The sequence below is a fragment of the Miniopterus natalensis genome, chromosome 5, assembly GCF_054644295.1.
Source record: "Miniopterus natalensis isolate mMinNat1 chromosome 5, mMinNat1.hap1, whole genome shotgun sequence".
In the NCBI taxonomy this organism is placed as follows: domain Eukaryota; kingdom Metazoa; phylum Chordata; class Mammalia; order Chiroptera; family Miniopteridae; genus Miniopterus; species Miniopterus natalensis.
In genome coordinates, this window is record NC_142085.1 from 74,574,091 (window position 1) to 74,600,110 (window position 26,020).

A 26,020-nucleotide genomic window follows, 5' to 3' on the forward strand; every position below is an offset into this window, starting at 1 on the left:
TTAAAAATGAATCTATAGCAATAATGCATGGAAACAAATAAATAGACAAAAAATATTCTAGTTAACTGCCAAAGTGCTTGAATAAATGAATACAAAATGAACTTTAAAAATTCTTTATTTAAAAATCTCTAAATGTGACATTCCACAAAAATTATACCTATGTTTCTTTTTATATACTCTATTAATTCAATTTGTTTGAATTCAATTTTAAATGCAATTTTGAGAAGCTTCCAGGATTTATTCTGAAAGTAAACATTTAAAAGTATTTTTTTTACATAAACTTGGAAAGAAAACCAGAGACGCATAGAAAAGAAATCCATTATACCTCTTAATGTGTTAAAGAGGACCTGCAAGAATCACTTACTGACATAGAAAGCAGGCTTATTAGAGAGTATTAACTGTTACTCATAAACTATCGATATGGAAAAGTTCATAATGGTGTGTTTTCAGTCTTTGCAGCTTTGAGACCTAATGTGACAGTACCAAACAGACTTACACTTTTATCTAAACCAAGGTACTCCATTTGGTTAATATAAAAAAGATATGATTTCTGAAATCATGATCTTTTCATGAAATCAAAGCAGAAAAACTGTTCAGGACAAGCAGATCCTTCCAAGCTGGTGCATCTTGGTTGATCTTATGAAAACTCACTGGAAGCTTCTGTGACTCTGTAGCCAATCAAGGACTCTTTACCACCTTCATCCACAAGCAGGTCCACTAGCACGTGGGGCTTATCGTAACCAAAGGAGGTGGTAGTGTTTCTCAGCATTATGGGCTCTGGTTCTCCTGTCTTTATTTCAGTTTTGCTGCTTGGAGGAAATTCTGAGTCAGATAAACTGTCTGATTCCACAAGGCCACTATCAGAACCATTTCCCAAGTGATAAGAGTTTAAAGCGACGCTGCAGGGTTCAGACTGGTTACTACCTGAATGGACAGAATCCCCTCTCTTTACTGGGGTCAGAGGGCTACCAGGGGCAATGTCAGGAATATTTTCTTCAGTGTCTCCCACTTCTGTTTCACTACAAAGATCTTCTCTAGGTTCTACTTTTCCTGGATGGTCCTCAGTCTGCATACTTGAAACTGTTGCTGGAGATGGCTGCTCTTCCCAGATCACCTTCTCATTCTCAAGGACAATTGGTTCATAGGTGATGGGTGATACATATTTTGATTCAGATTTTACCTCTGAAGAGGCACTTTTTACCACAGACACCTAAGGGAAGAGAAATCAATGAATAAAAATAATAATTATTAAACTTAAGTACCTATCCTCAAAAAAATGGTCTAAGGCTAACGGACAACTAAATGGCATATTTGGAACAGTATAATAAAATCTAGTGGCTGCCTTTTCTTTATTTTTAATGAAAATGTACTATGTTAAGATTAGAAACAATTTTTTAAAAGTTACTATCTCACCAATATATGCTATTTTTTTGGTGTATTACCTTTCACACATATGAATGTTAAATTTGTAATGGAAGTCCAACTACTTTATATAATATTTTTACCATTTTCCTTCATGATTATAATTTCTAATAACTCATATAAGTTCTTTACACCAATGATTAAATAATTTCTCTAACAGTAGATGTTAAAGTGTTAACAGTTTTTACTATTTACAGAACATGTTGAAATACTCTTACATGTCTTTTTATTTTAGAATAAAGTCTTAAGCATGGAAGGACTAAGTTTGAGGGTGGGGCATGTTTATGGAACTACAACACTGTATACCCATTGTATGCTTATTTTCCCACTCAGGCTATATAACCCGTTTTACCACTGCTACTCCTGGATATTCAGGTTTATTTTTCCTTCTCTGGTGGGTGTAAAATGGCATAAGATTGCTTTGTGCTTAATTACCAGCAAGGATGAGTACTATAATATGTAAATTGTCTACTACCTGTTCATAGTTCTTACCCACTTTACTTAAATGTAATGTATTTATACCAAACTTAAATGTGCCCTTTGCATATCACAGATATTATTATCATATGTGACTTAAAAAGCTATAATTGTTACCCTTAAAATGTACTTTTCATTGTACAAAGGATTTTAAATGTTAGATATTAAAATGTCAAACTTTTGGTTTAGTCTCACTTTTGGCCATCTTTCCTTCTACACTCTAACCACAGTGAAGTGTTTCCGTATTTGCAGGTTTTCAAAAGCCATGCTTTCTCGATGCTGGACCTTAGCACATACTGTCCCTTAATACCTGGATAAACTCCCATCTGTCCCTCAGGACTGCTCAGGCCTCACTGCCTCTGGACAAAGTCCTCACTGGCAAGTATATAAACCTCTACTTTTGAACTTATCACACTGTACACCCACTGAATACTTATCTTTCTCTCCCACTAGACTTCAAGCTTCTTAATAGACTTGTCTAACTATACTTTTGCCAGATGCATAAGAAAACACCTGGTACAGAGTGAAAAATACAAGGTTTGGGATGTGCGGTAATTTGAGTTATTTACGGTAGGTGACATGCTGCTGAACATCATTCTACTCTTTAAAAAGTTTAAGAAACTATCAAAAAGGTTCAGATAAACATTTTAGTGTATATAATTAAAGAAGTATATTTAAATATGTTACCAAGGACTTGGGTAACATGATGCTTTCTCTCTTAAATGGATTTATCTTCTTAATGACATAACATACGAGCACCAGAATGACTACAAAGAGGAGGAGAGCAGCAATAATCGGAATCCAAACAGGATCTGAAAGAGAAGAGCCACAAATGAGAATTACGGTGGAATGCTGCTATAAACAAATAGTTATAAAGCCCGTGAACTATTCTCTATATAGGTTACATCAGGTAATACAGTCAAGGGCATTAAGGAACACTGACAGCAAAGTCAGGAGAGATGAGAAAAGTTACGTTCCTGCCCTAGACAGCAGCATACTCTTCCCAGCTCCACGGTTCTAAACTTTCTGCGACTACCCTGTCATGACACAACGTGGCTAAAATAGCTTTTTCCTAAATATTTCCTTATAGCCCCAAATATAGGTTTTCAGAATTGTGCTTCTCTCTCAGTTAAAGAGGCAAAAAAAGAATTTAAAAAATATATTTCAGTGTCTGTAACTCTTAAAAGAATCCAGTCCCACTCCATAGAATTTTGTTAACATTTTATATTTATTTCAAGACTGCAAATACTTATAAAGACACACAGATGCACGCACACACACAGGAAAGTTGTACAGGAATAAAGTCCCCTTGACTATTGTTTCACAGCATATATATCTATAATCACTGGCATGTGTTTTTCTCTAATGCTGCTTCTTATTTTCACAGTACAATCTTCAGTACTTTTTTTACAGTCCTCTGTTACTAATTAACAATACATAGCATGGTGGTGCTTGGCCTCTTTCAGGGCATTTCATTACCTTTACATTCTTATTCCAAAGTTACTTCTTTGCAATAGTAATTCTGGAAAATTACTACTAAATGAATGCTTGTATCAAAAATGAATGCCTGTTACAGGATGTGAAAACAAATTATTACAATAGTAAAAGATAAAATTAACTACATAACTAAACCAGCACTGGGCTTAGAAGCACTGAATAGGCAAGGCAGGGATGCTGCTATGAGTCACAGTGGCGCCACCGTGTGGCCACAATATCGGCCCAGTTTATAATTCAGGCATTTCTGTGTGTGTGTGTTTTAAGTAAATCTGGGTCATTTGCATTTCTTTCTCCTTTTTTGAGCCTTTACTCCTTTTATTTTTTATTTTCCCCATTGGTCAGGAAATTACTGGTCATTATTCAAAATTTGAAAATCACCATTTTTGTGTGTTAAGATTTAATTTTTCAAAATAGCACCAGGCAAATTGGCATAAAATGTACTTACTGCATTATTATAAGTCACCTATTTGAAACCCTCATGTATAAAATGGCCTAAAAGTTATTAATACTACGTTTTAGGTGTTTGGTCTCATTCTTCAGCTTAGATTTCCATTCTTAAAAAGATATCTGTATCATAAAATTTTTGTACATTTTAAACCTAGAAAATATATTCTAAAAACATCCTAACAACTGGAAAAATATACATACACAAGAACAGTCATCAAAGCATGATTTATTATAGAGAAAATCCATAAATAATCGGAAAGTCCAAAAATTGAGGAACATTAAATAGAATACAATCTAATGATGAAATATTCTAAATACATTAAAAAATAATATTAATAAACTGTGTGAAATAATACAGAAAAATATTTATAATATATGCTTAAATTAGCATACCAAAATATATATACTATATATTATTATCATGGTTATGAAGAAAAACAGGATGAAAAAAACCACCAAACTTTAATAACTAAGTATTTGTTTGGATAGTTGAACTACAGATAATTTTGTTTTCTTCTGGCTTTATTTTATAAATTACCTATAATGAACATTAAAATTTTTAAACATCAAAGGCCCAAATTTTGTTATGGTACCTACAGGAAAAGATGATGAAATAAAAATTATTTTTGATGAGACAACAAAATGGTTGAGTAGGTAACTGCGTACCCACCGCCTCCTGCAACCACATCAGAATTACAACTAAAATACAGAACCACCATCACTCAGTACCCCCTGGGATCTGGCTGAACAGAAGCCCTACAACCAGGGAACTGAAGCAGCACCAAGACCGGTAGGAGGGGCAGAGACGCGGGCAGATCGGGGCTGAATCATGGAGACGCAGCTGCAGGCCCACACCCGGTGCTGCGGGGTAAACCCAGGAGGGAATCTCGGCAGCGGAGGTTTCCCAGAGGAGTGAGGGGTCCAAGCCTCACATCGGGCCCCCGCCCAGGGCTCCAGGCTGGGAAGAGAAGCCCCCACAACTTCAGGCTGTGAAACCAACAGGGACTGTGGCTGAGGTTCTCAGAGGCTGCGGGAGCCCCAGGCTTTCCTCTTGAAGGCCCGAGCATGGACTCACTCAGACGTGCTCCCTTGGAGCCCAGAACCGGGCAGCAGCTTAAAAGGACCTGGGACACTTGGGGAGGAACTAACCTGCCTGAGACCCAGGCGAGAGGTGGAGGGGCAGCTTCCTCCCAGGCAGAAGAGCTAGCAGAGGCTATTGCTTCTTTGGCAAGTCCTCCCCCCACACAGCCAGCAGGCAGGCGCCATATTTGAATTGCCAGCACCTGACTCACCTTTGGCTCCGCCCTGGTGATCCTGGAGACCCTGCCCCTCCCCACCTGCAGGCTCATCCAAGCCATTTCCTGTGGCTTTTCTGTGCAAGTGGCCTCTCGAGCCTCATGCTTAGGACTTTCCTAAAATCTCTCAAACAAGCAGCAGCGTGCCCCATATGGCTTGATAAGCGGCCCCAGGCATGGCACTAGTGGCAACTGTACTGGTTCATAGCTTGGCCTCTCCTGGACACCTCCAAGCCCAGCACAAGTAGCAGCCAATTACAGTTTGCTGTGAAGCTCATGCTGGGTGGCCCTGGGCAAGGCACTGGCACAGGCTGACTTTGTGCCTCCTGGGAGGCCCCAGAGACAGTGTACCTGATGGTCAGACTCAACCACGATGGATTACAACCCTACTGCATCCATAAGTGACACACTCAAGGGGAATACTTGGTGAACACCAAAGCTCCACTGAAGTAAACCCTGCTCCATAGGGGTGTCTCCAGCACAGCAGCTCTTTGGCTGTAGTTGCAGATGGTCCTCACAGCTGATTGGCTGGGGGTCAATTCCTCCCAGTGATGCCAACAGCAACCAGGGCTCAACAAAAACAGGACAGTGCACACAGCTCACACAGGGGAGCAACTAGAAGGCCCAGCTCAGGTGACTGGGGAGGCTGAGCCACTGGACCCTACAGGACACCTACTACACAAAGCCACTCTACAAATTCCAGGAGACATGGCAGCTCTACCTAATACATAGAAACAAACACCTGGAAGCAGCCAAAATGTCGGAGGCAAAGAAACATGTCACAAAGGAAAGAACAGAAAAAAATCTCTAGAAAAGGAACTAAATGAAATAGAGCCAAGAAAGCTACTAGATACAGAGTTCAGAATTATGGTTATAAGGATGCTCAAGGATCTTAGTAAGGCTATTAAGGAAAGTAGTGAGATCATCAATGACATAATAAAGTACCTATCAGAAATGAAGCCTACACGAACAGAAATGAATAATTTACAGGGAATCAACAGTAGAGTAGAGGACGCCAAGAATCAAATCAGCAATTTGGAACATGAGGAAACAAAAAACACCAAACCAGAAGAGGAAAAAGAAAGAAGAATCCAGAAATAGGAAGATATTATAAGGAGTCTCTGGGACACTTCAAGCGGCCCAACATTCGTATTGTTGGAGTGCCAGAAGGGGAAGAAAGAGACCAAGAAATTGAAAACCTCTTTGAAAAAATAATTACAGAAAAATTCCCCTACCTGGGGAAAGAAATAGACTTACAAGTCCAGGAAGCACAGAGGGTCCCAACAAGAGGAACCCAAAGAGGCCCACAGCAAGACACATCATAATTAAAAGGCCAAAGGTTAAGGACAGAGAGAATCTTAAAAGCAGCAAGAGAAAAGCAGTTAGTTACCTACAAGGGGGCACCCATACGACTGTCAGCTGATTTCTCAACAGAAACCTTGCAGGCCAGAAGGGAGTGGCAAGAGATATTCAAAGTGATGAAAAGCAAGAACCTACAACCAAGATTGCTCTACTCAGCAAAGCTATCATTTAGAATTGAAGGTCAGATAAAGAGCTTCACAGATAAGAAAAAGCTAAAGGAGTTCATCACCACCAGACTAGCACTACAGGAAATGTTGAAGGGTCTTCTTTAAGAAGCTAATGAACAAAAGAACTTGATGAACTGAATAGATCCAGAGACACTGATGCATACAACAGATGATCATATTTCAGAGGAAAGAGGGAAGAGGGGTGGAGGATGGGAAGAAATTAACCAAAGAAGCTATATGCATATATGCATAACCCATGGACACAGTCAATAACGGGGTGAAGGCTAGAGGGGATGGGAGCGAAGTGGAGGGGTCAATGGTGGGAAAAATGGGACACCTGTAATACTTTCAACAATAAAATTTTTAAAAATTATTTTTAAATGTTAATCCATTTTTTAAAACAATCTATATTTATTTTTTAATATTAATTTCCAGTGCTTGTGCAGTTCACGTCACAAAATTTTAATCAATTAACATTCCTGCTATTCAGTTTTTAAACTTAACTGTCCTCATAAAAAGAACATATATGAATATATATTTTGATAAATATATATCATCTTGCTATATTAAATAAACTGACATTTTATTATGCATAATCCTGAGGTGCAGACATTTGTGCACACAGTTTTATGTGTTTATTGTATATTTCTTTCCTGCACAAAAAGGTTATCACATGGCTTTCCAAATTGGTGGTTTTGTATCTTTTAATGCCTGAGAAATGGCCTTATTTGTAATTGTGAACCTCTCTCAGGAACGGAACTATTTTTACAAGAACAGAAATTACTGAAATTGCCAATTTCCTTTTTTCACATTACCCTGTGTTAGTTATCACGCCCTATATTTAGGGAAAAAATGGCAGTAACTTACCTTCTGTGCTCTTATGATCAGAAATGTTAATACAAAGTTCTTTGGACCTTTCTGTTGTAACAGACCATGTATCTGTGACTCCTTCTGCTGCAATGCAGTACTCAGAATTCAGTGAGGGCACTGGGATACTGAAGTGGCACTGAGTCTCATTGCAATCATCTTCATTCTGTACATTCTTTGTTTCTATCATCTGTATGAAAAAAAACACATATATAATAAAAATGCATGGCCCCTTCTAATCTGGGAGGAAAAAAAAAGAAATCACCATATTTACACTGGCCAAACATCTGGAGAAAGCATATATGTGATGACTGTTGAACATGTCTGAAAACAGTGTTGACATCAAATGATAAGTCAATTTCTTACTTCAGCATGATGTATCCATCAAAATATTCTTTATAGGGATTATAAATTTAAAAACAAAGAGCAGGAATGTTTCATTAGTCCATTTTCTATAATGCTAGAAACTTAGCTGGTGAGAAATAAAAGCATCTTATAGGAAGAATAATAAAGGTATTATGCTAAGGCTGTAGAATCTCTTGGCTGTAAAATGTAGAAGGGATTGAAGCAATCTCTGGGAGTTTATCATTCACTCAACCAGCTGAAGTGAGAGTATTACCTGTGCTAGGGCTTGAAAACTCAAAGGGAGGACTGTGGTGCCTAACCTCAAATAACTTACTGTATGGTGTAGAAGAGAGATAAGAAACATAAGAAGGTAATGAGTACTGCAAGAGGACTTCTATATGGAAGTAGGAATAACTAGACCATAGAAGAGGAAACAGTCTACTGTATCAGAAAATAATTCAAAGGGGGAGATGATACGCCACTTGAATACTGAAGAATGAGTGGAAATTTGCCAAAGGACATTCTATGAAAGAGCGTGTTATTTACAAGGAACTAAGAATAGTAAACAGTTTACCAAAGCATGAATGAAAATAAGGTTGGAAGGAATGAGGAGACAGGGTGCTAGAAAGGATGCAAGAGGCCAAATTATGAAGGCCAGGAAAGAGAATTTAGGTATTTGTTGCTGATGGGGATTTGTTAAAGGGTTTTAAGCAGTGAAGTAATATGGTTAGATCTGCACTCTAGAAACAACTCTGCTAGCAACCACAGTGATGTTTTAAAACCTAAATCAGATGTCACTCTTCTATTTAAATTTTTCCAGAGGTGCAACATCTCACTTAGAAAAATGTCAGATCCCTCCAATGCCCTAAGAGACATGGCCCCAGTGACCACTGTGTTCTCATCTGCTTCTGCACTCTGTGCTGCCTTGCTGCTCCTTCATGTGCCTGGTGTCCTTCCGCCAGGCTCTTTGCCTGAAAGACTCTCCCCATCATTATCCATGGAGCTCACTCCTCACCTCCACCAGCCCTGGCTGCAGTAATACCTTGTCCAGCAGGTGAGGTCTGCTCTGACCACCCTATGGAAAGTCACTATTGCCCCTACTCTACTGTTCAAGCCCCTTCCCTGCTTTTTCTCCATAGCACTTATCACTGGAGTTTTGTTCGTACTGTTCACTGCTCTCTCCTGGTGCCTAGAAGGCACAGAGCACATGCTTGACAAATATTGTTAAATAAAGGAATGGTAGGACTGTGGCAAATGGGCTGAATAGAGTAATTCGTGGTCTGCACACCAGTGCTAGAATATAATTATATCCCCATAATATACTACTGTTAGCTTTTTCTCTCAAAAACAATGACTCCAATTAGAACTTTGTGTAATTTTACATTCTACCAACGAGGAAGAAAAAATTAAAATTATTCTCATCTTACCAGTGAAGAAATGAAAATATACAGGTTAATATCCTAGATTAGGGTTATTCTGTTATACAAGACAAAGAAAAACCTTAAACTTGTTCACCTGGCCAGCGTTAGTGATTAACTACGCCACCAATTCCATTCAATAGCATTTATATACGTATTTCATTTTTCTTACCAAAACCTAGGATCCATAAGTCTTGCCTGAATATTCATAAGCATTCTACTTTCTTACACTACATAGGGAAAAAACTTATGTTAGTGACAGAAAAATTCCCATTTTGAAAAAGATGAAATAGAAACATACCAGACTTCCATTTATTCTCACATACACCTTGTACGTGAATGTGTAACAGTCACTAACATGATACATGGTTCCCCGCACTTCTTCCTTTACAATAATTAAAGGATGAAATACATCAATAATGATTTTGTCTTCCTTATGTCTGATACCCAGTTTAGGTGGTCCAAATTTCCCTGGGCAGGGGGGAAGGCAAAAAAGAAGTAGAATTAGTTGGTTCTGGAACTTTATAGTACATTGTATAAAATTACCAAAATCATTCAACCTACTCTTTTTGTTGTTGTTCTAAAGCATAACCACATTTAAACCATTCTAAAAAGATCAAGAAGATATTCTAAGTGTACTTAGTAAAGAAATGCTTAATATATCCTTTCAGTCAAGAAGTATTCTTATCTAATCTAAGCTCCTCTGTAACAGTTTAAAATTCATTTCGAGTCCTAAAGAAAAACAGGTGGTCATGAATCTTGGTAAAAAACCTTGACATAATAGAAGTTATTTTTCCTTTACCTTTGGTTCTGAAGAATTAAAAAAACACACCATGGTTTTCCAAAAACCATTTCAGAAAAAGCATTTTAGTTATCTTTAAACCCTCACAGTAACTCTTTGTATCTACAACACGTATGAATGTCTGGCATGAAGGCTCTATAAAAGTCTGCTAAATACATTCAATTTTTACTGTGAAAATCAGAACTAGATACTCATTCATTCAACAAATATTTATTATGTGTCTTTTGATGCTGGGGACTTTGTCAGTGGACCATTTAACTATTCTTCATATATTTATTGCACACCTACTGTGTGCCAGGCAGGTCTATTTTTACTCGCCAATGTATCCTCAGGGCCTAGCATACCTTCTGGCATAGAGTATGCCTTTGACAAACCTATCTCGGAGGAATCTGACATACAGAGGGTATAGGTGTCAGATGACAAAGGTTTCATGACCTCTGGGGAATAAAACTATTTCAAGGGAAAGTAGAGAATGGGCTGTGGAAGAGACCACCCTGCTGGAGAGCCTCTCGCCCTGCCCAGAGGAGTTTCTACAGCCTGAGGCTCAGTAAGAGACTGATAACAACCAGCTGCCCAACCCTGTGGAGCTTCTACAGCCAGAGGCTCATTAAGAGAATCAGATTAATCAGTCTGCAGACAGAGGCAGACCTCAGGATGCTTTGAGTCTTTGCCTGATCAGTTTTGCCACCGGGCCCTTAGAAAAGCAGACTTTGGTGTGTATCTTGGTCCTCTCCAAACGCACCCAGCCCCAGCAGTGGAGACCTCAAGCCTAGGGTTATTGATAGCTCCAACCAGGGTACTCAGGGCCAGTCACAAACTGCATCTAACATTGGCCTGTACCAGAGATCCTCCAAAAAAAATGAGAGTCCTAGCAGATCTACTTAATACTTAGAAACAAACCCAAAAATGTAGCCAAAATGAGGAGACCAAAAAATAAGCCCCAAATGAAAGAACAAGAAGTCTCCAGAAAAAGAGCTAAGTGAAATGGAGATAAGCAATCTCTCAGATATAGAGTTCAGAATACTGATTGTTAAGGATGCTCAACAGCATGAACAAAGATACGGAAACTATGAAGGAAATTATGAATGACATAGCAAAAATAAAGAATACATTGGAAGGAATAAACAGCAGATTAGAGGAAGCTAAGGATCAGATCAGTGAATTAGAAGACAGGGTAGAAAAAAAAATCATTAAAATGTCTATACTACCCAAAGCAATCTATAAATTCAATGCAATCCCTATTAAAATATCAAAAGCGTATTTCACAGATCTAGAACAGACACTTCAAAAATTTATATGGAACCAATAACACCCCGAATAGCCACAGCCATCTTGAGAAAGAACAAAGTTGGAAGGGATCACAATACCAGATATCAAGTTATACTACAAAGCCACTGTAATCAAAACAGCCTGGTACTGGCATAAGAACAGACATACAGATCAGTGGAACAGAACTGAGAACCCAGAAATTGACCCACACCATTATGGTCAATTAATATTCAACAAAGGAGGCAAGAACATACAACAGAGTAAAGACAGTCTCTTCAATAAATGGTGTTGGGAAAATTGGATGGGTACATGCAAAAAGATGAAACTAGACTACCAATTTACACCATACACAAAAGTAAATTCAAAATGGATAAAAGACTTTAAATATAAGACATGAAACCATAAAAATCCTAGAGGAAAACGTAGGCAGCAAAATCTCAGACATCTCTCATAGCAATATGTTTGCTGATACATCTCCTAGGGCAAGACAAATGAAGGAGAAAATAAACAAATGGGCCTGCATCAAAATAAAAAGCTTTTGCACAGCAAAAGAAACCATCAACAAAACGAAAAGAGCCCACTGTATGGGAGAACATATTTGCCAACGACACATCAGATAAAGGGTTAATATCCAAAATATATGAGGAACTCATACAACTTAACAAAAGGAAGACAAATAATCCAATTTAAAAATGGGCAAAGGACCTAAACAGACACTCCTCCAAAAAAGACATACAGATGGCTAAGAGACATATGAAAAAAATGTTCAACGTTGCTAATCATCAGAGAGATGCAAATTAAAACCACAATGAGGTATCACTTCACACCTGTCAGAATGGCTACCATCAACAGTGGAGAAAAGGGAACCCTAGTCATTGCTGGTGGGAATGCAGACTGGTGCAGCCACTATGGAAAACAGTGTGGAGTGTCCTCAAAAAATTAGAAATTGACCTGCCATTTTGACCCAGTGATCCCACTTCTAGGAATATATCCTAAGAAACCCAAAGCACCAATCACAAAGAACTTATGCACCCCTATGTTCACAGCAGCACAATTTACAATAGCTAAGATCTGGAAACAGCCCAAGTGCCCATCAGTAGATGAGTGAATAAAAAAGCTGTGGCACATTTACACCATGGAATACTATGCAGCTGTAAAAAACAAGGATCTCTTATCCTTTGGGACAGCATGGAGGAAACTGGAGAGTGTTATGCTAAGTGAAATAGGCCAGTCGGAGAAAGACAAGTACCACATGATCTCACTTATATGTGGAATAAACAAAATAAACTGATGAACAAAATGGATCCAGAGACATAGAAGCACGGAACAGACTGAGGGATCTCAGAGGGAAGGTGGGGAGGGGGCAATGGGTGGGGAGAGATTAATCAAAGAACTTATATGTTTATTAAGTATAACCCATGGACACAGACATTGGTCTAGGGAAAGCCTGGAGGTGGGGTGCTGCAGGGTGGAGGGGATCAATGGGGGTAAAAAGGGGACATCTGTAATATTTTCAACAACAAAGATAAAGAAACAACAACAAAAGAGAAAACACATAAAGAAAATATATATAAAAAAACCCACAATTACAAAAAAATCCCACAGGCCTTGAGGATTTAAGGTAGACAAAAAAGATGAGAAACTGCCAAAGTCCTCAGTGAATGTTAACTTACAAAGGAATGACAAAGATAGGGAGGAGAAGGGCAGTGCAGAGTCTAGTTAGCACTGATCCACATACTTAAATGGAATGGAAATGTAACAATTTAGTAGAGGCAAAGTGATGGGCACCTCTTAGCCCTATTTTATGGGGCTTGGAAGAAGAGGAAGACATGAACTCCCTAAATTGCTCCAAATGTTTCTTGGGTATTGTAATAATTTTTAGCAACTGCTAATAAAAGCAAATATATATAGAAGACGTGTAAATATTCTCAAGTTTAAAATTTAGATGTGTATACGTTCTACTCACCTTTGCGGCACAAATTAAATTCTTCCGACTCTGCATAGGCTGATTCTTTTTGTCCAAGTCTAGCTTTAACTCTTGCCCAGATAGGATCGTTTGGCATATTAATCATGTCAAAGATATTACAGTGATGATTAGAGGTATTGCAGGCATCAACCCATTCTTTCCTAAAATGAGGATTAAAGAAACACAAAGGCGACTTTTATTAATATATAAACTTGAACCATCTGTGTCCATGCTTTGCTTTTCATTCACAGCATGGAGTTGGTAGAGCTAAATAAGAATAGGATTACCCTAGTTGGTTTGGCTCAGTGGTTAGGGTGTCGGCCCACAGACAAGGGTCCCCGGTTAAATTCCGCCCAAGGGAATGTACCTTGGTTGCAGGCTCAATTGCTGGCCCTGGTCGGGGCATATGTGGGAGGCAACCAATCAATGTGACTCTCTCACATCTATGTTTCTCTCTCTCTCTCTCTCTCCCTTCTGCTCTCTCTGAAGAGCAATGGAAAAAATATCCTTTGGTGAGGATTAAAAATGAAAAAGAATAGGATGGCCCTGGCCAGTGTGGCTCAGTTGATAGGGAGTCATCCCATGCACCAAGAGGTTGCTGGTACAATTCCAATCAGGGCGCATACCAGAGTTTCAGGTTCATCCCCTAGTAGTGGACATGCAGGAGGCAGCTGATTGATGTGACGCTCTCATGTCAATGTTTCTCTCTTCTCCCTCTCTCTCTAAAAAATCAATAAACTATTCTTTAAAAAAAGAAAAAGAAAAAGAATAAGATGAAAAAGGCAGACAAAGTAGGAAGGAAGCCCTTACTCTTTAGTCAGAAGTACTACAAATTCATTTAAAATAAAGAGGCTCGATTCAAATTATAAGATCTGTACAAACCATATCCCACATACAATTTTTAAAAATCTGCTCTTTAAACAACTCTAGTTTCCGTTAACAGAATCATTATTCAATTACAGAATCTAACACATTACAAAGACTCCTAATACCTGTCAAAAATTTTTTTGAAATTTTTATCTTTTTACTCAACAATAGATATACACTATAGGAAGTAAGAAGACATTACTTTTAATACAGAACTGTAAGCTTTATTTCATGCCTTAAAATCTGTGAAGTCTGCCTGGCTGGAGTGGCTCAGTTGGTTGAGTGTTGTCCTGTGCACCGAAAGGTTGCCTGCTCAATTCACAGTTCGGGCACATACCTGGGCTGTGGGTTTGATCCCCCATCAGGGTACATACGGAAGGCAACTGATCAATGTTTCTCTCTCTCTCTTTTTCACTCTTTCCCTCCCTCTCTAAGCATGCCCTTGGGTGAGGTTAAAAAAAAAAATTTTGAGGTAAAAAAAATCTTAAAAAAAAAAAATCTGGGTAGTGATACTTGTCTACTTCAATTCTGACAGGAAGAACTAAGAGGCAGGAATTATTCTGAAAAGAATGTGCATCCTTACTTAGCACTTCCAGAAGTCTATAAGCAGTTCAGGAAGTTTTGCCACATGAGAAGGAAGGATAATAATGGAAGGGAACACAGAATTATGGAATATGCAAGGACATAGACAAAAACAATAAAAACGATAAAAGAGTAACACTCACCCATAGTTCTTCACCTGCGCAGTAAAAACAGGCTTCTGCGGCATGACTGGGTAATTCCAAGATAGGACTGTATCAAAGTGGTAGGCCTCAATTATAACATTGGTTGGAACAGGCACTGTAAGAGATTCAAAAAGTAAAATGGACAATAGTAAGAAATTAACATTAACATTAGCAAACCTTATAATAAGAAGCCATGTTAACCAAATATAAAAATATTTGTTTTTCAAAAGAATTCATCAGAATAAAATTATTTAATTTCAATAAATTAATTATTTCAATAAATTTTACTAAAAAAAGTATAGAAGAGTTCTGATTCATTTTAAATTACTGAAGCAACATTGTCCTATAAGGGAAACACAAATATAACATGGGACAATAAATTCCTATGTGTTAGGAGTTTTAAAATAAATGCACTTTCTGTTGTAATAATAATCCTCAATTTATTTAATCACTAGAATTTTCTATATATGATACCACAGATTGCATTTAATATCTAGAGAAGAACTGGCTACACCAGGGATGGCCAATTTCACTCTAAAATCCCACTACCTAGGCTCTCAACCCTACACCCAGTACTATTATTGACCTTTAATACCTTTTCTATAGCACAAGAATAGCTGCCATTGAACATTTCAATTACATTAACATGTTGCTCTCTGGAGTGTGCAGGGCTTTTTACAAAACAAATCCAATATTTCTTCTTGCCTTTGCTCTTTTAAACCATGTCATAAAAGTTCTGTTGATAAGATGTGAGCCACATGAAGTCATTTTAACATCTTTTCATCAGACATTACTAATACTGCAATCTAGTTATTAAAAGTAGCCATTTACCCTCCGGTAAGTGTAAAAGGCTGTTGTCTACCACCCCTTGGAAAATTAAACACACACTCATCTCCTCCCTTCCTCCTTTCCCTTCTTTCTCCCTCCTACCTCCTCTTCCCTCCCTTCTTTATGAATAAGCATGAAGATATTAGATACAGTTAGCAATATGACCCCAAATGGAAAATTCTATTAAACATGATTTACTTATCCAATCAAAATAAATAAATGAATGGCAATATGACCAAGGTTCAGTGGCTTCTGAACATAACTATCATCCTCAAAAATTTTGAGAGCTATAAGTACACTTTTTAAAGCACCTCAGTTGATGATGATGATCACTCAGGTTTCTATCAAGCGGACTGCTCTAATAAAAATATTCCTTGGGTTGGACATTATGAAATCTGGATTCTTTCCTGCCGTACTACAAAATAGTTATTTCAGATTTCTTCATCTGTCAAATGAGGTGTTAATTTCACACACATATTTGCTTTCTGTTGAAGGAAACATCTACTTAAATAGTGTGTAGCAGGGTAGACTGAGGCTTCCTTAGTAGGGTTCCTCACCTTCCTGAAACAGCCTAGTCTCAAGTAGCTTACACTGCAGGGATGAGGAGAAATAAAAGGTAAACCCTGGGTTCAATTCAACATTAATATCAAATAATAATTATACATATAAACATAATTTTGCAACCAGATAAGAAGGAGTGGTACCTGATGCTAAAAAAAAACTCACAATGACCTGAACTTCCTTCAGAAACCATTTCTTAATTTTAGCATCTCTTGCCTCTCCAAAGGCTGAGAATTTTCAAACCATCAGGTCCTGGTTTCATTTTGCTTAACAGCCTTTCCCTTTGATTACTCTCTAGTTTTGCATTTATTAGAAGCAAGAAGAAACTACATGGTACCTTCAACACTTTGTTTGGAAACCTCCTCAGTTAGGTCATGCAGATCACTAAGCACCATTCATAGTGTAGCCAAGCTTTCTGCCACTACATAACACAGATCTGCCTTCCTCCAGTTTCCAATAGTGACAGGTTCTTCCCTTCCTTTTAAGCTCCTGTTAAAATACTACTCCCAATGGGAATGACTTTTTAACTGTATATACTCATCTGAAATTTCTGTATTTGAGAAGAAAAGGCACACAGAAGTCAATCTATATACTAGGATATCAAATAAAGTCCACTTATATTTAAGAGGTTACTGAATCACACAAAACCACAAACTACTGTTTTGTACTGTTAGACAAGTTTTTAATGTGAATCAAACTATGTTTCCCATAATTTAAGTAAAAGCTTGACATGGTTAGACTAGGACAAGGACTTAAATCATAGCTTTCAAAGTAATCAAGACAGGTGGCAGGAGTAAGAGGTTTCGATGGATTACAGCAGACAGAAATTACTAGTACATTAAAGGAGAAACTTTTAAATATTTACATGAAAGGATATAACTTGCGGTTTTAATGCTACCAGAAGAGAAACCATGTGGTTATTAGATATCTGCCTTTGTCATCTTAGCTAAAATCACATAGTAGACATGATTGTGTTCTCATTAAACTTCAGAATTTTGTAACCTAAAATTTAAATTGTTACATATTCTGATTGAAATAAAGGCTTATAGCAAACTTCAATTCATAATAAATTTACCTTATGTAAATAAAACTACATGTATAAATAGCAAGAAAGTATTATTCATAAGTTTAGAGGAAAGATCCCACCAGATCGCATGAAATAATCTTACAGATTTCTTCATCTCTTCAAAATGCCAGATAGACAGTTTCTGTAACTGTTATTTTTGGATATGGATTCAGAGTTATTTGGTGTGTATGTATGTGCACACTACCCAGAGTAAACTAGCTATTTTAAGATCTCCTTTCCAGAACTCCTCTTTTGGAAACTAGCAGCTGAGGATTTAACAAAACCAAACACATGAGAGAAGAATCAGTTTTTCATAACACATGTTACAATGCAGAAAAAAAAAAGAGTTCTGGTCACAGCCAACTGTTTCCTCCTGATCAATGAGAAGAAACAGGATATGAAAAGAGCAAGGGAGGGTACAGAAAATACTAATGATTACATCAGCAAGTCATGAAGCAGTGCCACTAGATGGGGCAATGGGGATGTCACCAAAGACCAAAATACAGCAGCCAGAACAGTTCTCTAATCATTTTTAGGGAAGGTAGGGTGGATGGGGAAGCAGACATCTACAGGCATCTTCGGATGTCCTCTGGATGGATGGTGACGGACAGAAGGGCTAGCTACTAACAATGCTCCACCCCATAACTGCCCAAAGCACCTGCTGCTTCTACTCAAAGAGGGACAGCCACAGTTCTTCACTGATTTTAACACAACAGCATAAAAGACTGCCTAGAAGATGTGTACATCTGTGGCAGAACAGAACTCCATACGCTGTAGACAGCATTCCACAATCTGCTTACCTACCTCTCTGTAGGAAGGACAAGCTGAGCAGCAAAAAGAAGTGAGAGGAAAAGAGCCGGTAAATAATTTTTTTGTGTGGATCTGAAGTCACCCGACACTACCACTCAAAAACAAATGCTCCAAGTTAAAGCATCCAGACCCTTTCCTGAGTGAGCAACGTGGGGAGGGAAGATCTAACACCCTCCGCACATTGAAGATGCAGGACCATGGGTATTTTCACAAATGTTTCTTCTTACACTACAAACTGAGAAATGGGACGAGACATCCAGACGGAAAAAAATCAAGACTTTTGCATTTTTTTCAGAATAGATTTTTTTCACAATCTACCTCCGGAATGGTTTTATAATGTTGATAAAATGGCTATTTTTCTTAATGCTTTCCAACTCTTTCTCTTTATTTTTTTCTTTGTTTTATTGGGATATAACCGACATACAGCATTGTTTAAGTTTAAGGTGTGCAGCCTAACTCCACTTACTATGCTGCGAAACGATAACTACAATAAGTTTAGTTAACATCCATCGTTTCATACAGATACAAGAAGGAAAATAAGGGAAACTAAATATTTTTCCTTGTGATGAGAACTTCTGGGATCTACTCTTGGCAGTTTTTGAGCATACCTGTAGTAGTGTTAGCTATAGCCATCGTGTTATTCATTACATCCTCACTTATTTTCTTGTACTGCAGACATTGCAGAACTAAGGATTGGTTCGAGGACACCTAAAGTACTTCTATTTTACCTTCTATGTAATAGTTCCTCAGCTGGGTCCAGACCCCCAGTATCCCTGCAGTCTTCTTTTATTCCTGTCTTTGTGACTATTCTGGTTTTATTGCTCGCTCTCTCTCTTAAAATATGGAGCTCAGAAGTGATGTTCTAGATGTGAAATTCTTTCCTCTTTTTTAAAAGAGATGGACATATGGAATAATGGCTTATGCTAAACTTGTAATTAGGTAAAATCCCCCAGATCATTCACTCAAACCACCACCAAGTGAGGGCTCATCTACTTTTCTGACCTGAAGCACAGGACTTTATTCTTGCATGTTTATCCAATTTCATCTAATTGGGTTTGCTTGGCATGCTAATGAATTCTAATTGGAAGAGACCCACCTAGTCACTGACAGTAGTCATCTCTCAAGATTAATTCCCCTCTGGACTAAGTCATTCTAAGTTCAGAAATAATGTAGGAACTGAAAAAATAAAAGAGGCCTTTTCAGTCTATAGAAGAAAAAAGGTAGAAGAACAAGTTAGCTGCTGAACCTATTTTAAGTTTCTCCTATAGATTTTTTTAAGCCAACACAATTTCTCATATATAACTAAACAATTTAATATTTTAAAGTATATTTGTTGCCCGGCTGGTGTGGTTCAGTGGTTGAATGTGGACCCATGCCCGGGTTGCAAGCTAGATCCCAGTAGGAGGCGTGCAGGAGGCAGCCGATCCATGATGTTTCTCTCTTGTCAATGTTTTTATCTCTCTATCCCTTTCTGTTCCTCTCTCTCTAAAAATCAATAAAACATATTTAAAACATATATATAATATTTGTTAAAATAATGATGCACATTATTGAATGACAATCATTAAAAGGACAAAGAATGTGCTCAACTTTTTTATGCATTATTTCAGTTAAGCGCTACAACCATCTTATGAAGGAAGTAATATTATACATATTTTTACCAATAACAAAACAAAGGTTTAGAGAAGTTATCTAAAGACTTGACAATATGTAAAGTTTTGTTGATTTTAATTAAGAAAAGCTGCTTAAGTGTCGTTTTTGTGATAGTTTAATAAGGGAAAAAATAACCTTCATATATAAATAGGAATTGGAGATGACTTCACAAGCACCTGCTTCAAGTAATTTTGCCCGACTTATTATACTATCACAATTAAAGGATGGCCACTGCAAAATCTGACCAATGTAGCCCGGCTGGGCGTGGCTAAGCGGCTGAGCCTCGACCTAGGATCCAGGTGATGGGGTTCAATTCCCAGTCAGGGCACATGCCTGGGTTGCGGGCTAGGCAGCCCATCAGTGACTCTCTCATCATTGATGTTTCTATCTCTCTCTCTCCCTCTCCTTTCCTCTCTCTGAAATCAATAAAGATATATTTAAAAAAAAAAAAATCTGACCAATGTATTAAAGTAAATCATTTCTTTAGAATGGACATGGCTGAAATGGACCATATATTCGGGTTACTATACATTGGGATAACCTAAAATAAAGACACTCCCTTAATAAGAACATTACAAGTAAACTTATTCCTTCCTGTCAGAATTCTGGTTCAGTTCTCATTCTGATTCATTAAAATGGAACCATTAATTATTGATTTAGTTCATACAACTACTGCATTATTGCTGTGTGCAGCCAAATTTTATAAGATAGCTTTTTAAATGTGTTATTTTTCTCTTCACTTCTTTAAGTATTCTTTTATGTAGACCTGAAATGTGGAACTTTCAATATCCATATAAATCATGAATCAGAATAAAATTAAAAAGAAAATTATTAACACTTTTTCGATAAGTATAATTAAAATGCATTATCTTAAATATCTGAAATCTCTGAAATAAATAAGAACAGAATCCAAAGAAAATAATGAAGTTTAAACACACCCAGAGCATTATTCTAAAGTCAGAAACAGTAGAAGTATAGTTGAAAAAGTGGAGAAGGTGAGGTAAGAGCCCCACATCTGTGCAAAAGTATAGCGTGTTCTTCAGATAACACCCAGAGTGGGAGATCAAACTGGAAGGTAGCCACTAGCATGCACTGATTCACTTAAAAATATATACTACATTTATATGTGAAAGTGTATGAAAAGTGAAGCACTACTCATTATTATATGGCACACATGCATTTATTTTTCCTATAAATTCACTTAAGAAATATAAAGAAAAGCCCGTAACAGTAATATATTCCCAACCACTTGGATTTTTCAGAGACTGGCTCTAATCCCTTGCCTGTTTCCCTGTTCCTACCAGGTCCCCTCATCTAATACGAACTTCCAAATATAGAGTCAAACCCACTACTCATAAGAGTTAACATACTGAATGTGTATTAAGTGCCAGGTGCTGGAGAGTCAGGGAAGTTAACCATGAGCCAAAGCAGGTTGTCCTTGTGGGTTTTCCTCCTATACTCTGGAGATTCTGCATTTTATTTTTTATTTTTCAAAAATATATCTTTTATTGATTTCAGAGAGAGGAAGGGAGAGGGAGAGAGTCTAGACAGAACCATCAATGATGAGAGTCACTAATTGGCTGCCTCCTGCATAGCCCCTACTGGGGATCAAGCCTACAACCCAGGCATGTGCCCTGACCAGGAGTTGAACCGCGATCTCCTGGATCATAGATCGATGCTCAACCACTGAATTACACAGGTCAGGCAGATTTTGCATTTTAAATTAATTTTAAAAGCATAGGGAACACAACAAAATGTAAAGAAATGCACTGAAAAAAGTTGACAACTGTATTAAAAATGCACTGGAAAAAATGGCGGTGTCACTGACAGCTGTGTTTACAAAATGCTGGGGTACAGAAGGCCATAGCAGATCTTTCTATGGGGGATGGGCAGGCAGTTCTACTCCCAAGGCCTGCTTCAAGGATGTGCAAATTCTGCAGTCACAAGAAGAGCCATGTGAAGGAGGGCCCTGTACTCAGAAGGTAGAGCCTGGCACTCGATTTAATGCTCTGCCTGAGCCAGGAGCCTGACTCATCCTCTTCTCCACATCCAGTCACCCAGTCCTGCCGACTCAGCCTTCTAAATGCCGGTCTACCTGTGTCCTCATTTCTCCATTTCAACCGCCACTTCTGATGAACTGCTCTCAGACTTACACAGCAACCTAACTAGCCTCCCTCCTGTTTTATACGATGAATGGTTTTTCTAAATAGCGTATCTAATCCTGCATAAAATCATTTCTCCTCTTAAAATAATCCAATGGCTGCCCACTGATTTGGGCAAGGTATAGTGAACAGATTATTTTGTTAGTTCAGCACCTGTACTTCTTTCAGGAACATTACTTCTCTTCTGGGAACTCCCCTACCGTCATCCTCTGAAACGATGTACTTGCCATGTGAGCTGGCACCTGACCCAAACTGAGCAGCAAATCAGAGCCTTCCCTTGGAATTTTGTTAGGATGAAGGAAGCTGCAAAATGTCAAAACCTGAAAGCTGTCCAAGTCCATGATTCCTGCCAAGTAGGGAAAGTGGTCAACACTAAGAGAGTTATGAGAAATGGAGAGTCTTGGCAGTTTGACTTCCTGGTTCGGCTTTCTGAGGCCCAGCTCACATCTCTACCTTTCTATTTAACTCTTGCTTAGACTCTAGGAGCCGATCAATTCCTCTTTTTGTCTAAGGCAAACCTGTGTTTCTGTCCTTTGCTGTTACATGTGACCATGACAAGGCACTTTATTAATTGGTTCCCACTTCTCCACTCATCCTATCTCCCCTTGTATCCTTATACACATATTCTACAATAAAATGCTTAATATTCCACTTTCAACATGCTGTTTCATGCCTCTTCCTCTGCACACACCAAGTGTCTCTGCATCTCCAGTTCCAACTCAGGGGTCATCTTCTTACCTTTCCTGACTTCCTGGTCAGAGCCAGGTACCCATATGTTGCTTTCTGGTAGCCTGTGCAGTAAGTTCAAGCTCTTATCACAATGTACTATTGCTGCCTTGTGTATGACTAACTTCCCCTAGGTAATGACAGTTTGCAGACTATATGTGGAACCTAATGAACAAAAGAAACTAATACAGGAGGTCACAGTTCAATTCCTAGTCAGGGCACATGCCCGGGTTTCAGGCTAGATCCCCAGTAAGGGGCCTGCAGGAGGCAGCCAATCAGTGACTCTCCTCTCTCATTAAGATGAGAGAGAAACATCATTGATGTTTCTATCTCTCTCTCCCTCTCCCTTCCTCTCTCTGAAATCAATGAAAAAAAACAAACATTTAAAAAAAATAAAATAAAATAACAAATAAAATAGAAACAGACTCATAGATAACAGAGAACAGATAGCTGTCAGAGGGGAAGGGGGTTGGGTGAAAAAGGTGAAGGGATTAAGCAAAAAAAACAACAAAAACCTCAGAGACACAGACAGCAGTGTGGTGATCACCAGAGGGAAACGGGGGAGGGGGAGGTAGAAGAGGGTAAAGAAGGGATAAATGGTGATGGAAGGAGTCTTGACTTGGGGTGATGAACACACAATACAATATACAGATGATGTAGAATTGTACAGGTGAAACCTATATAGTTTTATTAACCAATGTCAGCCCCATAAATTCAATTAATTTAAAAAAAAGAACTTGGCGTCTGGATCCCAACTACCAGGCTCCCCACTGAGTACCAGCAACCTCTCTACAAGTGGGGCAGATGTCTCCGTGCCTCAGTTTCTCATCCATAAAGGTAGATACCAATAGCGCCTACTTTATAGGGTTAATGTGAAAACAAGAAGTGATGAGAATTTAATAACAGTGCCTAGCACTTAATAACTGTTAGATATATAATCATGATTCTTGAAAGGAGAAACTAAGTAACTCCCATTTTTGTATTCCCAACACGTGGTACAATGTCTGTCCCAAGGAATATGCCTAAGTATTTGTTTGCTTGACTTTTAAAGAACAAGCCAAAGGAGAGCTGGCTATGAATGCAGCACACCTAACAGGAGCTCATGGAGTAAGTCATAATACAGAGCTTCAAATCCAGTTTGCAAAGTGTGATGGAGGATGGGCTTCCCTGACCTCTTCCAGGCCAGCGCTAGCTTTAGACACCAAGGAGACACTCAAGACTAACGGGGAACCCTACCTAGTACACTATTGGTGGGAATGCAGACTGGTGCAGCCACTATGGAAAACAGTGTGGAGTCCTCAAAAAATTAGAAATGGAACTTCCTTGCCCCGCCAGGCATGGTTCTGCGGCTGAGCGTCGACCTAGGATCCAGGTGATCGGGGTTCGATTCCCGGTCAGCGCACATGCCCGGGTTGTGGGCTCGATCAATGACTCTCTCATCATTGATGTTTATCTCTCTCTCTCTCTCCTCCTTTCCTCTCTCTGAAATCAATAAAGATATATTTAAAAAAAAAAAAAAAAAGGGAACTTCCACTTGACCCAGTGATCCCACTTCTAGGTATACATTCTAAGAAGCCTGAAACACCAATCAGAAAGAATATATGCAACCCTATGTTCACAGCAGCTTTATTTACAATAGCTAAGATCTGGAAACAGCCCAAGTGCCCATCAGTAGATGAGTGGATAAAAATACTGTGGTACATTTATACCATGGAATACTATGCAGCTGTAAAGAAGGATCTCTTCCCCTTTGAGACAGCATGGAGGGACCTGGAGAGTATTATGTTAAGTGCAATAAGCCAGGCAGAGGAAGACAAGTATCACATGATCTCACTTTTATGTGGAATCTAATGAACAAAACCTGTCGAACGAAACAGACCCGTAGACATGGAAGCAGGCAACAGACTGAGGTACAGCCGGGAGGAGGGGGGGCAGGAAGAGATTAACCAAAGAACTTACCTGCATATATGCATAACCTATGGACAGGGAAGGGGAGAGGAAGGAGGGAGTCAATGGGGGGGGGGGGAGATATGTGTAACACTTTCAACAATAAAGAAAAAAAAAAAGACTAATGGGTTTTCTGATCATTTAGGTTTAACCCCCTTGCAGAAGAGGTTTACTGATCACACTAGAGCTCAGCATCACCATTACACCGAGCTTTGGAAAAAAGTATTCTCAGCATCTGTTTCCTGGAAAATCTAATAAACAGGCGGAAATAAAATGCTCCCAGAAACTAAGCTATGTGAAGAGCCTCACCACCGGACAAATCTGGCTGCGGGTGCGCGCCTTGCACCCTCGAAGGCCTATTACTGCACAAGTCTCCGCTGGCCAAAGAACAACTTCGCTCCCACCCTGAGGATTTGGGGTCCGCCCTAAGTATAAAGTCATGAGCCGAGGCCAGTTTACAAAGGCTGACCAGGAAACTCATTTATTTAAAAGTGAATCAGAAGAACGGAGGGGCGAGTTTTGTTGTTCCGGCAACAACCGAGGCGAGAGAAAGGGAACTAAAGTGAGCAAACCGCAGAGACCCGGAGTCGGCTTCCCGGCGGCCGCCCCCACAGCGACCGACGCCCCACCGCGTCCGAGAACGGGGGCGTCGGGGCGCCGCCGGGCGGGGCTTCCTGGCCGCCGCGGCTTCCTCCCTCCCTCCCCTTCCCTCGGGTCCCCACCCGGCCGCGACCCCGCCGCGCCGAGACCCACAGTACCCGAGGACTGCTCCGGAGCCGCGGCGCTCATCGCAGCCCTGCTCGCGGCCTGCGTGACGAGGACGACGAGGAGGAGGAAAGCCATGCTGCTCCGGACAGGCGGGGCGCGGCCCCGGGCGGCGGCGGGTCCCCGGCGCGGCCTCCAGCCTGGGCCTCGCCGCACTCCGGCCACCGCGGACCAGCGCTCCACCGCGGGCGGGGACTGGGCAGCGCGAGACTGAGGGGGGAGGCGGGGCCAGGCCCCGAGGGCGACGTCGGCGGGGCGGGGCGGGGCCGCGGCGGGGGCGGGGCCGGGGCGGGGCCAGGGCTGGGACCCTGCCTGCAGCGGCGGGGAGGAGGCCGCCGGGGCCGGGGATCCCGCGGGGAGGCGGCGCTAGGACGACCGGGCCGGGAGAGGCCACTTGCCAGGTATCAGGGCGCTAGGGACACGACAGTCTAGGGTCGCAACCTGGGCTCACGGGCTTGTGAGGAACTTGAGTCCAAAGGCTACGTTTTCTTGTGTTTGTCGGCTTGGCACCACCTCCCGCGGTTCTTCTTCCTAGTTCCTCAGTATCTGAGAGCTTTGCCCTAGGCCACAGCCCAG

The 26,020-nt window shown here is 39.7% G+C and overlaps 1 protein-coding gene across 1 annotated transcript; it reads right to left on the bottom strand.

The window, feature by feature from the left end:
• Nucleotides 1-97: 97 nt before the first annotated feature.
• Nucleotides 98-25,560, bottom strand: IFNGR1 (interferon gamma receptor 1). The gene is made up of 7 exons (XM_087817639.1): nucleotides 25,438-25,560; nucleotides 14,927-15,041; nucleotides 13,335-13,495; nucleotides 9,599-9,768; nucleotides 7,535-7,724; nucleotides 2,587-2,711; nucleotides 98-1,210 (listed from the first exon to the last, which is right to left on the bottom strand). The coding sequence occupies exons 1-7, from the start codon at nucleotides 25,520-25,522 to the stop codon at nucleotides 638-640; spliced, it is 1,419 nt and encodes a 472-aa protein (XP_087673765.1). The 5' UTR covers nucleotides 25,523-25,560; the 3' UTR covers nucleotides 98-637.
• Between the last annotated feature and the right edge of the window lie 460 nt (nucleotides 25,561-26,020).